The following is a 16,167-nucleotide window of genomic DNA, read 5'->3' as shown; positions in this document are numbered from 1 at the left end:
CTATGGTTCAAAACAGAATATGCCAGGCTGTTAGGTGAAGAGAGTGAAGTTTGACATTGAGCAAATGGCTGTCCTCCTGTGACAACAGGTGTGGAATCGAAGGCAAAGGCCATGGAGGCTTCCGTACCAGACTTCTCAGTAATGGGTACCAGTGCTGTCGAGGCCAATCTGGAGCTATTAAAATCATCTTTGGCTTGTCCTGTCTGACCTTTAGAAGTACCTTTGGGAGGAGAGGCAGAGGTGGAAAGGCATACACATGAAGATTGCTCCAATTGAAAGAAAGAGCATCCACTTTCCAAGCTGTGTGATGAAACCTTTTTGTGCAAAACTTTGGCAGCTGATGGTTTAGTGGAGAAGCGAACAGATCTATGTCTGGAGTTCCCCATGACACTGTCAATTTCTGAAATACATGAGGATCCAATTTCCACTCGTGGGGATCCATAATTGCCTGCTCAACACATCTGCTAAGGAGTTCTGTGCTCCTGGCAGAAACCTTGCCTGAAGATTGAGCTGTAAACTGAGAGCAGTCTCCCACAAAATCATTGCTTGCCTGCATAGAGGATAAGAATGTGTTCCCCTTGCTTGTTGATGTACCACATGACAGTTGTGTTGTCTGTTAGAATCAACACCTGCCCTGGAAGAAGTAAATCCTTGAAAGCTATTAATGCAAACTGGACTGCTAACATCTCCTTCAGGTTGATATGTAGATGTTGTAGTCTGGCAGGCCACTTGTCTTGTATCCACTTTCCATTTAGATGAGCTCCCCAAGCTTTGTCTGAGGCATCTGTCGTTAAAATCTGACTCGCCTCTGGCCGGGTCGCAGAGAGTCCCTTGTTTAGGTGACATTCCTGAGCCCACCACAAAAATTCCTTTTGAATGCAAGGTATTATTTGAATGACAGTGTCCAGATCCTGGCAGTGCTGTGTCCATACATTTTGAGATACCATTGCAGCTTCCTCATATGCAGTTTGGCATTGGGAAGCACCAGAATACAAGATGCCATGAACCCTAAGGCTTGAAGGACTGTCCTTGCAGTCAGCCCGGACTGATGAGATAGTTGATGGAAGTAAAGGGAAAGACTCTTTTGTTTGTCCGGGGTTAAAAAGGCCATCTGGGATGCTGTATTCAGTCTTACACCCAGAAAGCACATGTCCTGAGAGGGTACTAGACTGGACTTTATTTCGTTCACAGAATACCCCAGGCATCTTAGCACTGCTATCACATATTCCAAATGATGAAGAAGCTCTTCCCTTCCTTGAGCCAGAATCAGGCAGTCGTCCAAATAAGGATAGATCTGTATTCCTTTTAGCCTGAAGAAAGCTATCACTGGAGCCAGAACTTTCGTGAACACTCTGGGCGCAGTAGATAAGCCAAAGGGCAATGCAGAGAACTGATAGTGAGAAGTCCCATCTCGAAAATGCAGATACTTCCTGCAACTTAGTCTGATAGGAACATGAAGGTAAGCCTCCTTGAGATCCAAAGTTACCATCCAGTGATCTTTGCCCAGCAGAGGTAAAAGCTGTTGTAACGTCAACATTTTGAACTTGGGAATGTCCAGATAAGTGTTGAGGATAGATAAATCCAAAATTGGTCTCCACGTGTTCCCCTTCTTTGGTACCAGGAATAGGCGAGAATAAAATCCTAGGCCCACTTCTGGCATAGGGACCGGCTGTATGGCCCCTAGTTGAAGTAACAGAGAAATTTGCTTGTGAGCCTCTATTCTTTGTTGAGGAGGAACGTCTGGCATGCCTCTGAAAGGAGGCAAGGTATGGAAATAAAACCTGCAACCTTGGTGTATGATATCCAATACCCATCTGTCTTGGGTAATTAAACTCCAATTTTCTTTGAAAAGTGCCAACCTTCCTCCCAAAGGTGCTGCCAGACGAGAAGGCTCTGGCAGCTGAAAAGGTAGGTCATTGGGTCTGTTTACGAAAGGACTGACCCCTGCCCTCACCTGAAGACTGTGCAGGAGAACTCCCTGTTCTAGGCCTGAAAGAGCCCTGAGCTCTGCCCCTACCACGTCTAGATCTACCCCTAGACTGGGAATCATAAGAAGGATACGTCCACCCTTTAGCAGGCCACTTTCTACTAAACTTTGGAGGCTGAACCTGCAAAAAATCTTTAACAGTCTGCATAGACTTAGCCTTGTCTTCCATTTTCTTCAAAACTGCCTCAACAGGAGAACCAAACAACACATCAGATTGTAAAGGAGCATCTAAAATCCTAGTTTTAACATGGTCAGATAAATTTTGATCCCTCAGCCAGGCGTGCCTGCGAAGAACTGACCCAGTGGCAGCCACCCTAGACGAGGCCTGTACAGCATCAAAACCACATTGCAAAGAATGCTTACCCACCTGTTCAAACATGTACTAAATCTTGTAACTCTTTACAATCAATACCTTCCGCCAGAGCATCAACCTTAGACTTCAATTGTGAAAGGAGATAGTTTTGGTATTTTAACATGTGAAACTGGCAATTCAAAGCCCTCATAGCTAGAGTGGAAGAAGTATAAACTTTCTTTCCCCATCTATCCAAGGCCCTGGCTTCTTTATCTGCAGGAACCGGATTCTTGACAACAGAAGCCTTAACACCTTTAGGCCCCTGGCTAACAGTTTCTGGGTCTGCCCTAGGACTCTTAAAAAGATACTTATGAGCTTCAGGAACCCTGTAATACCTATCCGGTTTAACAGGAGCAGGAGGCAAAGAATCAGGATTAAGAGAAGCCTCTGTAAAACATCTTCCACTACATCCAAACAGGAGGCATAGCCAAAGGCCTATGCTGGGGTAAAACAAAAATTCCCTAAGCCTTTTCCTGGAATCAGAGAAGTCCTGACCTTCCCACTTAAAATGCTCCCTCATGGAATGAAGAGTCTCTGAAAAAGAAAAATCCTCAGGAGGAGAAGCAGAAGGAGTAGAATCATCCACATCAGAATCAGAATAAGGAGAGTACTCCTGCAAGTCTTCAGCCGAAGACTCTGAAACATCCGAAGCCTGCTCAAAACTCCCTAGCTCAGGCTCCACCCTAGGTCTCTTATCAGGAGGGGGCAAAGAACCCCTAATCAGAGTAATCAAATCTTCTGCCATTTTAAGCATATGCTTCTTGGGCACAGTTCCAGAAGAACCAGGGGTGACACCAACTGAAGCTAAACCTGGCCTGCCTCTAGGAGAAGCCTTGGAAACAGAAGGAGAGGGCCTAACCACCCTAGGCAGGGAGGGAGTATAGTAACCTGAGAAGCCCCATCACCCTGACCTGCCTCCTGAGAGGCCACATCCTGCAATAACAAGGTCTCTCCCTGGGATCCCAAAGAAACCTGCCGTGGAACCACCGGCTCCACCGACACCTCTAAAGAACCGGCGTCCGGTACGGACGGTTCTTCTAGCCTAGGCTTCACTGCTTTGTCCTTGCGCTTCTTCGAAGAAGCGGGTGCCGGAGCATCCGACGGCATTTTATAATTGCACCGCTTCCCAAAGACTAACCTGGCACAATCTAATCTCCTCTTTATAGTGCGCTTATTAAATCTAGCACAAGAGCGACACCCAACAACGACGTGCTCAGGCCCTAAACAAGGAATACACAAAGTATGATAGTCTCTATGCGGTATCTGTTTCCCACAAGAAATACAATTATTCACTTTTTCTGACATCCGGTAAACCACTGAGGCAAGAAAAAACTAAAATATTCCCCAACGGGGTACTTAGCCAACTTTGACTCGGTCTGAAACTCCGGAATCGAAAAATTTCAGAACGCCAACCGGCACTTGCAATACTGCTTCTGCATCGGACCATGCGGCAAAAAAGACTGAGGATATGACGTCAGTCATGCGCATTTGTACCCTGACGTCCTGATGTCAGTCAAATGCGCCTTGACCGACGTCAGCCTTATACTTTGATATTCGGGCCGACCGAGGACAGCGGACTACCCAAGTGTAAGGACTGCAGCAATGTGAGATGAAGAACATCTGGCCTTGTTAGACTTTATTAGATCTCTTGGTTTCTTGTTTAGTGGAATCAAAGAGCTCTTGTCTCTCTGACAGTTCCTCTTCCTGACTTTGGCCATGACTTTATTTTCTTTTGTTATATAGTGTGTTAAGGTAAGGTTTCCAACAGTGCAATTTGTTTTCGGTGTTAGATCTGGGCTTACCTCTTCTAGGTACACTAGTCTCACTGCAAACATTTACATGTTTGCACAGGGTTTCTGTAAATAATTCTGCATTGGTAGCTGAGTTCTCTGGTTTGGAGGCACCATTAAATTTGACAAACTGTCACTAATAGTATGCAGTTTTGCTTTAGAATAGTTCATAACTATTACAGATTTAGTTGTGTTTTCCATGTTGATTTTTATTTTGAGGGAGACAGCTTTGTGATCCAAATTTATCAATGAGGACATGACATGGAGGGGGTGCCACACTCTCCCATGTTGGGGAGTACTAGCCCAATAAGTTTGATCTGCTGGTTGGAGAGTGCACTATCTAGTCCAGATGTTTGTGTTGATAAAGTCCAGGAAATGCTGTGCCAGTGAGTTAGAGGCACTGTATGTTGCCCAGTTTAGAAGAGTAGTTAAAGTCTCCCATGAATAAGGTATTTGCTTGAATGGTGAGATCCTCTAGTAGGTATAGGTAAGAATTGTGAGCTATGTGGGTCATAGAGGTTACAAATAGTTGGTCAGGGCATGGTAGGGATCCTTGTCTCCAATGGCTGAACATGGACAAACTTCAGGGCATCATCCTGTTTAACCAACCTAGAGTTGCATTTGCTTCTAAAGTAGACAGACACCTCCCACCTTTAGCCCCTGTCTGTGCTGTTATTGGTCTAAATGTGTGGAAAGCAGTGTAGCCTTCAACTGCTGCAGTACCTTCTGTGGCTTTAAACTAAGTGTCAGTAACAGCACGGATGTTTACATTCTCCAAAGGAGAAGTGCTTTTAAGATGTGGAGCTTCTTGTTTAGCCTCCTAGCATGTAACATATATATATATATATATATATATATATATATATATATATATATGTGTGTGTGTGTGTGTGTGCATGCGTGTGTGTGTGTGTGTGTGTGTGTGTGTGTGTGTGTGTGTGTGTGTGTGTGTGTGTGTGTGTTTGTACTTAAGTAAATCAAAACACCTGAAAGTTGAAGATCACAATAAAGATGACAAAATGTCAATAATGCAAACACGCAACAACATATAGGCCAAACAATTAACCTTAGCACATAAATTAAACTTCATAAAATAAAAGAAATACATTCCATGCTAATGATATTGTGTGATCTTGGAGTTAGTATATCAGGGAAAGCTCATATTCCCCAACCACAAGAATTGGGCAGTCTCACGCATCTGTTGACCATTTGTTTAGATGACCAAATTTTGTCATCTAAATACATTTCAAAAAATTATAGCGTCATATATATGAATTATATATATATATATATATATATATATATATACACACACATACATATACATATATATATATATATATATATATATATATATATATATATATACACACACACACACACACACACACACACACACACACACACACACACGTATATATGCCTGCTGCAGCCTAGTATGGGTGAATGGGACACAGTCAGTGAGCCACCCACCCTCTTTCTGCATAAGATGGAGTATTCTCCAAATCTGGCAAAATCAAAGTGAACTGGGAGAAACCATGCCTGTTTTGCCATCTAAGTTAGACACTCGTTATGGTTTGATTTTACAAAAACCTTATATGAGTTCTCCGTATAATGTCTCCAATTATAAAAAAAAAGGCCTTTTGGCCAACTTCATATGGTGGGAAAGCTTACAGAAGACTTCTAGGGGATGTCTGTAGCATGGTCTGCATCACATCTTCATCAAGTGAGGCAAGTACAAATAGTATCCTACCTGGGTCTCCAAAAGCATCTGTATTGGTAGTGTTTAGTCAATGCATGTAGGAATATGGTGAGCCAGCACCCATTGCACACACATCGACTGTGCCAATATCAACTCTGACAAAGCCTGTGATGGCACATATTGGACAGTCTGCACTATATTCATACACTCCAGGACCCAGTAACCAATGGGTAACATCAGAGGAAACAACTGTGGCAATAACACCGAGTAAGCTGGAATCGCAGGCATCAGAAAAGAGATCCTATATGTATGGTGCCACATACTGAATGATTGCTAGAATTGGCAATGGCCCATCTAATGCCATGTATCAAGTCCCAGGGGGCATCAGACTCAAGCTAATATACCAAATACAGACTGATGCTAAATGTAACATTGTCAGCAGACAAGCAGGCTTTGGCTCAAGAAGTCTCAGCACAGACACTGCTAGGGACTGAACAGGTGACTTGCAGAGAAAAAAAAAAGATTGATTGTATTTAGGGGTCTGCAAAACTCTCTCAGCACCCCATTGGCTAATTTGACAGCAAACTAGGACCCCATATATTGTGCTCTTATATTCCACAATTCTTAGGCCAACTTCTTTTTAGTCCATTTCAAGGGAATGATGGTCCAGGGTTAGGCTATTCTGGAAGGCTCCACTGGTTCTGGCTGCCCCAAGGAAACTGGATTGATCCACTCCTGCAGCACCAGAACTGGTGAGAGGTCTACGGCCTCCATTCTTCTAGTCTCTCATGTCAGTGCTGGGGATGTAGCTGGTAAAACTAAATCTTTTTCTTGCATTAGTGCCAGCATCAGGTGTTGCCTTACTGAAGATGTTGTAGTTGATGCAACGATCAGCATCAAGGGTAATTTCTAGAAATATCTTCAGTATGGTGTTGAGACAATTAACTGGCTTTTTCCAGGAAACCGATAATGTCCTTTCCTTGTCCCATCCTAGAGAGTCAGAAGATTCCACCTTAATAGGCTTATTTGACAAGGCCTTCTTCATATGGTGACCTACTAACTCTTTCTGGAGCCTTTTCTTTGTAGCTCTATTAAATCCTCCACATACTGAACACTTGGAAAAATAAATTGCTCTCTTCTCCAATGCAGTAGAGGCAACAGATGTGCTCGCTGCAGGCTCTGGGTATGTATACAGTCATCAGCATGGTACTATCAGGGCAGAAAGGCTTTGGGGTTGCAGGCTGAATAAGAGGATGCGGGCTGAAGTTTCTAAAACTGGTGAAAATAAAGGAAATTAATAAAATAAAATAAATGACCTGCAATAAAAACACAAGTGAAAAACAGACTTTTTTGAGAAAATATGAAAGAACAAGCTATAAAGCCTGAAAGAGTGTACTTCAGTGACTGAACTCAAATGCAGTGATGAGGAATTGAGTTATGGGGGGGGGGGCAAACAGCATGATGGAAATTAGGGGGAGGAAGCAAGCAGCTTCAAGAGTTGAGGGAGCCAAGCATTCTTAATGCCTGTAGCATGCAGTCTTACCTATTATTGAAAACTGACAGCTTTTTACTAGATCAACAGGTGTGTTTTAATTAAAAGGGATACACAAAGTTGAGCGTGTGAGGACTGAGCACAGATAAGTAACACATAAAGCATGTATGACAATGAAAATAAAGGCAGATAAAAGATGTTCGGGTATCTAAAGGAATTAGGATGGAGAGGAGATGTATAAAGTAAAGGTTAAAAGATATGGTCAGGTATGCTGCACAAAAAAAACAAAAAAAAACAAAACAAAATCAGACCCAGTAGTTTTTGCCCCCCTCCTCCCACTGCATCCCACATTGGCAGCCTTCAAGACAAAATGCAAGCTCGACATAAGAAAGGCTCTCAAAAAACACCAAAAGATAAGTTTTATAATATTTCAAAGGATGAGATATTAGCACTTAAGAATTTGAGTTTATAAAGGCTGATGAGGGTGGGGGCATACTTGTTACAGATACTGACAGTTACATAATGAAAACAGAGAACATGCTAAACACACCCGAGTTTTATTATAAACATTCCTTTATAGAAATTAAAACTGCATATACATTATATATATATACACACACATATATATATATATATATATATATATATATGCATATATATACATATGCATACATATATACATATACATATATACATATATATATACATACACACATATATATATATACATACACACACACATATATATATATATATATATATATATATATATATATAATACATATACATATATAATGGAAAGATAAGTTAACCACAATGCTTAATGAAGAACTTATTAGTGAAAACTTTTTTTGAGTATTTGAATACTTCTCCCCCTAAGTTACCTTGTTCCACCTTACAGACTTGTTATTGCAAGTAAAGGTTCCATATCAGAGGCCACTGCCATATACTTAGATTTTATTCTTCAGCCTCTTGCTGAAAATAACTCATCTTTTATTTTAGATTCACTTGATTCTTTTAAGAAAAATTAAAAGTGTACGTGAATGAACAAAGCATTTTTGTAACTGCTGCCGTTGAAGCCCCATACTCTGTGTTACCACACATGTCCTGTATTGAAGCAGCTACAGAGGCTTATAGCAGAAATAACAATGCTACACAAGGGCAAACTGAATGCTTGGGAAAGCTAATAAACTTGGTATTGAATTACAATTTTCAATTTCAATGGCCAGGCATACAAACAGACGAGGGGGGTAGCCATGGGTGTGGCTATGGCCCCTAGCCTGGGTAATGTAGCCTTAGGGAATTGGGAGGGGGAATTTGTACTGCAAAATGAATAAAGGAGTTTTATGACCAGCTACCTTTGCTTTACTGATGATGTACTCATAGTTTGGCACATTGAGAAATCTAAACTCACTGAGTTTATCCATTACATCAATAAATCCACCTCCTTCCTGAAATTTACCACTTCCATCAGCATGGAGTCAGTGCAGTTACTTGATATGATAAAGACAAATGAAAATCAATTAGTAACTTATACAAGAAGCCAACAAGAGTAAACTACTTAACTTCACAGAGATAGTATGCATCCAGTAAAATTTAAGCACAATATAATAAAATCGCAAGGCTACAAATTACCATGCTTTACCACATATTTGGCCTCTGTTCTCAAAAATATGAATGATCTTGAAAATTATTTCTTAACCAGAGGATATGAGTCAAATATGTTACATATGACACTGGTCCCATTAGAGATCTAAAACTAACAATGACCCTATGTGGAATAGACCTTTTGGTGAAATTGTGCAACAAGGACACCTTAACCCAAAATAAGAGAAAAGCAAGAACAGTTGCATCCTAACTTACACCTGGGATTTCAATACAATTAAAGCCATTATTAAGGAGAACTGGGCCATCCTCACTGACAATCAGCAGCTTGTAAAGGTTTTAGGAGATCACCCTATTTTTGTATATTAAAAGAGCAGAAGGATACATAGTTATGCAGGAAAGAAAAATAAACAAGACCAGGATGACACGAACACTAAAATCTGTGGGACACCTAACTGTACCTTCTGTGAATAATTGGAGTGTGACTCAAGAGTGCCTATATCTTTAAAAGATGGTGAGATCTTCGGAAGGTGGTAACTGTAATACTGAAAAAGTTGTATACAGGGCCATGTGTAATGACTGCTCTGCATTTTATTTGGGTAAGACTATGAATAAACTGAAAAGGAGGAATTCTGGTCATCTTTCTGACATCACACATAAATGTCAGAGGAACGCCTTACCCAAACATTTATTAGAATGCCCCAGACATTCTGGTTTTAAATTTATCATTCTGGATTGTGTGGAGATGGAGAAGTTTGAAGAGGACGTCAATGGTGTGTTGAAGAAAAAAGAATGGTGTGTTGGAGAAAAAAAGAACTATATTGGCAGTTGAAATTAAATGCATTCAGAAAACTAGAACTGAACTACTATTGCTCTATTAAGAGTGTGTTGAATTTACAAAAGCTGCCACACAATCTGTAAAGGTTTTTAGGGAATCTTTTTGAGGAATATTATTATTTACTAAAAATATACTAAATAATAATAAAAATGATGTGTAGAATGTGTATAAGTGTGTGTGTGTGTGTGTGTGTGTGTGTCTTTAATTACTTTTACCTCAATTCTACTTTGATTAGATTTACTGCATCACACCGGGGTTTTTTATGATGCTATTACCATGTATTTAGTATTGGTATAATTTCCCCATTTACCATATGGTGACACCTGCATGCTTTTATACATTACTAGTTTAGTTCATCCACTGTTTTCTGTATTTTTTGTGTGTTTTTTTCTACTAGTTCTCATTGTATAAACACGTTTTTGGGGCTGTAAACATGAAAAACTCTTATGACAGTTTTTTTTTTTTTTTTTGTGCAAAGCACTGACATTTTTTCCTCAGCTGTTAATAACAGTTTTTATGCGCACTAATACACATGGATGGATGTTTACAAGACATTATTAGAAAGATGTATTTTTATATTTATACTGTTCTAGTTTGATTATGTTTATGGTTAGATAACTTTGATTTTAGTTCTTGCTACACACCTGATGAAGGCTTTATCGCATTAGTTAGCCAAAAGCGATTTTAGTTAAAACTCTTTAAAGCTCTTTTTAAGTATATGTTATGCTTTTCTTAATACCTGATCTTGGAATGTGGGTTGCAAATAGGTGGTGTTCTCCTTAACTAGGATTTAGTTTGATCTAATCAGTAGTAGTGTGGGGGTGGGTACTTGCTGTTCTAAAATGCACTTTTATGGCCCTGTTTATATTGCTCACCATGAATGGGCTGGTTTAAAATTAAATACATATATTTTCCATACCTACTTCTAAGTATATAAATGCTGATATGTTTAACATTGCTAAAATATTTCTGATTTTTTGTTACTGAGGCTCGCTTGTCTGTGACAAATAAAGACTTGTGAAACACTACCTGGCAATGGTGATGGACAGGTTGAGAGACAAGATCAGACAGGAGTCCCCGTGGACTATGATGCTTGCAGATGACATTGTGATCTGTAGTGAGAACAGGTTGAGGAGACCCTGGAGAGCTGGAGATGTGCGCCAGAGAGGAGAGGAATGAAGGATAGCAGGACTAAGACAGAATATATGTGTGTGAATGAGAAAGATGATAGAGGAATGATGAAGACGCAGGGAACAGAGTTGGTGAAGGTAGATGAATTTAAATACTTAGGATCAACAGTTCAGACTAATGGTGAGTGTGGAGGAGAGGTGAAAAAGAGAGTACAGAGAGGGTGGAGAAGAGTGTCAGGAGTGATTTGTGACAGACGGGTACCAGTAAGAGGGAAAGAGAAGGCCTGCAGGAGGGTAGTGAGACCAGCTATGTTATACCAGTTGGAGATGGTGGCATTGACAAAAGGTAGGAGGTGGCAGAGTTAAAGATATTATGATTTGCCTTGGATGTCATGATGATGGACAGGATTAGGAATCAATACATTAGAGGGACAGCTCAGTTTGGACAGTTTGGAAACCAAGCCAGAGAGGCGAGATTGTGTTGGTTTGGGCATGTGCTGAGGAGGGATGCTGGGTATATTGGGAAAACGATGCTAAGGATGGAGCTGCCAGGTAAGAGGAGAAGAGGAAGGCCTAAAGTAAGGTTTATGGATGTGGTGAGAGAGGACATGTGGGTGGTTGGTGTGACAGTGCATGATGCAGAGGACAGGAAGAAATGGAAACAGATGATCCGCTGTGGCAACCCCTAACGGGAAAAGCCAAAAGAAGAAGAAGGAACATTACCCAGGTTTCATTATTTTTGGAAATTATTGTGATTGAGCTCATCAATGAAGTTTTTAGACCACTACTTTCTCTGTTTATTTATTTATTTATTTTTACTAACTCATTCAACAACAATTGAGAGGGCTAGGTTGCTAATTTGAGTATTTTGAAGAGTAAGGAACCAAGAAGAGTTGACCTGGCTTGTTCTGGGAGCTACTTAGCCTTTGAAAGTGTAAGGCAGTGGTGTTCATTTCATGCCGAGTTAAAATTGAAGCAACATATTTTATTGTAGAATGCCTGAAAGGTGGCAGAGGTTTTGACAGAGATAGATGCAAACAAGGGGAGATCATACTCAAGTTGAGAAAGCAGGATACCTTTTCCTATAAGCAGCCCTTGCTGGATATCAAATAAAACAGTAAGGATAAAGCTTAGGGGTTTAAAAGGAAGGGATGGGAAATGGTTATGTTAACTGGATACATGCTGAAAGCGGAAACTTTAAAGTAGAGGCTGAAAGGGGTGATAGAAAAGTTTGGAGATTCACACAGTATTCATTCTTGTACAAAAGAAGGAGAATATATGTTAGGATAGAAAATGTTAAGAGTGAGACAAAGAATAGAATACTGAAGGCTACACCATAAAAGAGTCTATAAGCCTAGACATTTGGAATAAGGATGAAGGAGGCATACAAAGAAATGGTAGCATCCTCATACATCACACTGTATTTGCGTATGTACTGTAAATGGTATGACTCTTATCAGGACAGGAAACCTAATAAAAAGGTTCTGCTTACTAAAGATCTTATACTTAATGAGCCTTCTCCCAATGCTCAAAATCAAAATGGGTGGATATGTATCTGATAGGTATATCTGCCAATGAAAAAGCCCAGAAATGGAATAGAATGGTTAAAGGTGAAGAGACAGTGTAAATGTCAGAGAACTTAACTGTTACACAGTGGAGAGAAGGAAGCACAGTGATTAGGCAGGGGAGGAAAGTGATACGGTAAGATAAGGTGGAGGAAAGGGTATGTGAAAAAGCTGACATATACAGACAGAAGCTGTCTAAAGGAATAGGAAGGGTCTGAAGAACAGATGTGAGTTCAAAATTAAATATGAGGTACTAAGGAGAGTAAAGTCATGAAGAAATTATAATTATAATTCTGTAAGGAAAGCAACAGAAGTTTCTTTGCAGTATGTCACCTACAGGTATTACCTCTTCAAATGCATGCCACTTGTAGAATATCAAATGAAGATCCCAAACGTGTGTATTCGACAGTACAAGGTATGTGCTTAAGGTGACAGCAGGAAGGAAGGGTAAAGGAGTGCTGATCTCTCAGATGCAAGCAAGCAATAAATAAAATAAAATGAATGAATGAAGTCTGCTACACAGAAACCAAATTAGGGCAAGGTACATTCCGAACAGTTATTTCTGGAGAATCCACTGTTCCATTACAACTGTTTGGCAGGTTGAGAAGTTGTCTCTTAATGGAGTCTTGCAAAGAACTAATTTATTATTAGGCAATATACCAAAATATAAAAAGTCTAAAAGGTTTCTAAAATAGCAGATTTTGGGAAAGACCAGCTTTCTCCACTGGCATCTGTCACTATAATGAACACATGGAAATTAACAGACTAGTGTAAGGACAATTCTTCCATCACTCTCTGGATGATGTGAACTAATCCCAAGGGACTTGATGTTTGTGAAAGACCAAATATAGTTCCCAATGAATAAGGGCCTATAACTCTAAGATCCTGTGAGCAGAGATGACGTCTTCACTCCATCGGGCCTTATTCAGACTCTTGAGAACTGCTGTGGAAGCTGTATAAAAAGGACATCGGGTTGCTGGAAAAAATTCAAAGTAAAGCTGCCATAAAGAGCCTTGGGATGGAGGGGAAGGAGCATCACCAAAGGCTAAAGAAACTACAGTACTTCTCAGAAGGAACAGTTAGGCAGTGATTTTGGTAAAAAAAATCATATCTAGGAGATGTAAAGTAGTCATTCTCAGTGGGAAGGACAGAGAAGGCAGGAAAGCGCACAGCAGCAGAATGTACAGACTGACTACTTCCTGGAACTCCAAAAGCACTTTTTTTTACACAGGGAGTTGTGGACCTATGGAATGGGATGGTCTACCAGAATAAGTAGTGGAGAGGCAATCTACAAAGAAATTTAAAACAGCATGAGACAGGTGGACGATGGATTAAAAGGGAAGGCAGAGATGGAGGAAGGGAGATTACTAGGTCAACTAAAAGAGCAATGTAATCACAGCCACTAAGAAAGGTGTTTTCCAAGAGATGAACTTCGTAGTCACTGAACCATCAGGCTTATACAGAGGAAGGGCAACTCTACAGGTCATAAAATTCAAGTTGCAAAAGGGATCAGGATTCTTCAAAGGTGATCAAAGCTAGAAAAATACTTAACCAGCTTATGCTGGTCAATTGAGCTGTCTTCCATAACATTATCATAGGCAGAAAGAGTGCAGATACATACATACCCTGACCATGGAATAACTGAGACACAAATTATTTTTGTATGTTAAGTCAGCAGATCTCACAGGTAAACAAAATGAAGTGGCATTTGATAACCATCAAACACCTAGCAAAAAAAAGTCTGACGAGTGAAAGACATCTTGGCACATTCAATCACCTCAAAGATATTTTAGGAAGGTCTAGTTTTAGCACAAATCTAACCCAGAAGTCACACAGTGAGACATATTTGGATGTTGCCTGAATTAAGAAGACTTCTTTGACCTGTACTGGACAGTTTTCTGTACTGCCAAGGCTCTGACAGCATGAAACATGTCATATTTAACTATAGGGGTAAGCAATGATTATCACTGTCTCACTTTTTTGAATTTTGTGACTAAATGTGGAATCACAGGAAATGGAAACGATGTACAGATGTACAGGAATTTTCTGCCATGAAACAAAAAAAATGCATCAGCAATCAACTTATCCTTCCTGTGCTGAAATAAACACAGCAGACAGAGGACTGCATTTCCTCAAGTGGTAAATAGGTCAGTCTCGAGGGTGCAAAACTCTTGAAAGTATAAACAAATAGGGCACCTCAGCTCCAAGTAAGGACTAGAGTTGCAGCTCAGGGAATCTACCAGTATAATTTCTCCCAGGATGTAAATAACTGTAATGGTAATACTTTCTTTATTGCCTCTGTCAGATATGCACCACCTATCCAAACAGTGGTACAAACACGTACCACTCTGCTTGTTTACATACCCCACCACTGACTGCTTTTATTCAACTATAGCAGAAGCAACTTTGGCCTAAACTGTATTCTGCAGTCTTTGATGGTAAAAGGCACTACTCGGAGCTCCAGCAAGCACTCCTCAGAGCTCTGGCTGGCTTACATGCAGCCCACTCTACTGGTACAATTTTCCTAGAACATGGAAGCACTACAACATGTTCCTAATACAACCAACAATGCAGCCATTCTGTCACCACGAAAAGATTTGTGAGTGAATGGCTATTGTGTAAACACTAATACATCATTGTACAGAACCACAGCCATGTCTGCAAGCATGCAAAAGGCACCATGAAGATAATGGCTAGTATGAAGCCAGAAGGCATAAGAGGATCTCAGTTTGAGCATTCATAGTAAAGATGTCCCTTGGAGACCCTTAAAGTAAGTAAGGGACAGAACTGTAGTAAAGGAGGCTTGAACTGCCTCAATGACATCAGCAGAGTGTTATGTGTTAAAATGTATATATAAAAAAGGACAAAACTTATTGCCCAGTGCAGAAGAACCCATCAAAGCCACAATTCATCACACTGATGAGATTTTCATGGTCTGTTTTCTCCCCTTTTCTCTATGTTGTGCAACCAAGAGCCCTCACAACACCCATGGCAGATGTTTTTAATTTTGGAGACAACAAACCATGAAAAATTCACTGATGCAACAAGTTATAGCTTCAATGAGTTATGTATCAACGAGTCATTATGAAAACCTTGACTGAATGTAGTTAGCTCAACAAGAGTAGCTGTAGCACATGGTGTTGTTTGCCAACAACATTTTGGGTTCAAAACTGGTCAATGTAAATTAACAAGCTGCTTCCTCTGTCATGGCTGTAGAGTTAAAATTTTTCTACCTTCATTTGCCTACTTTTGAATCTGAGCAAGTCACTTAACTGGACAGTGCTCTGGGGCAATAGGGAATTTTGGGCTAAACTCCTTAATAGTCTCCTGGACTGTATGTCTAACACTATGAACCAAAAAGACAACTTCTGGGTAACAGCATTTCAACTCACAGGAGCAAATTCATCACGTAATGTTATTAATGTGGACTGTCAAAGCATACCGAAATGTCTAATTCTAGCAGTAAGGCAGTTTTCACAGCATCAGCTCTGGTAATCTCCCGTGCTTTTGTCACAGGCACTTGAAAAACAGCATTATCAGACGTTACAGGATGCAGTTCACTCTCCTAAAAAAGAAGATAATTTTAATTGACAATAGTTTATGGATCAGCCATTTCAAAGAATGCAAATGATTAATGAATCTATAAATCAAATACATTTATTTAAACCACTTTTAAAATGTTTGTATTGTTATATATTACAATTCT

The 16,167-nt window shown here is 40.1% G+C and overlaps 1 protein-coding gene across 1 annotated transcript in view; it reads right to left on the bottom strand.

Moving 5' to 3' along the window:
• The window catches only part of MTRR (5-methyltetrahydrofolate-homocysteine methyltransferase reductase), a 780,817-nt gene that overhangs the window by 439,434 nt on the left and 325,216 nt on the right, over positions 1–16,167 (bottom strand). The window contains exon 7 of the mRNA XM_044064883.1: positions 15,904–16,026. Coding sequence (XP_043920818.1) covers positions 15,904–16,026 — 123 coding nt within the window. The remainder of the gene's footprint in view (positions 1–15,903; positions 16,027–16,167) is intronic.

Source organism: Protopterus annectens, chromosome 3.part0 (genome assembly GCF_019279795.1).
Source record: "Protopterus annectens isolate FY-2018-M chromosome 3.part0, PAN1.0, whole genome shotgun sequence".
Classification (NCBI taxonomy): Eukaryota; Metazoa; Chordata; order Ceratodontiformes; family Protopteridae; genus Protopterus; species Protopterus annectens.
This window is presented reverse-complemented; position numbering and strand designations above follow the sequence as displayed.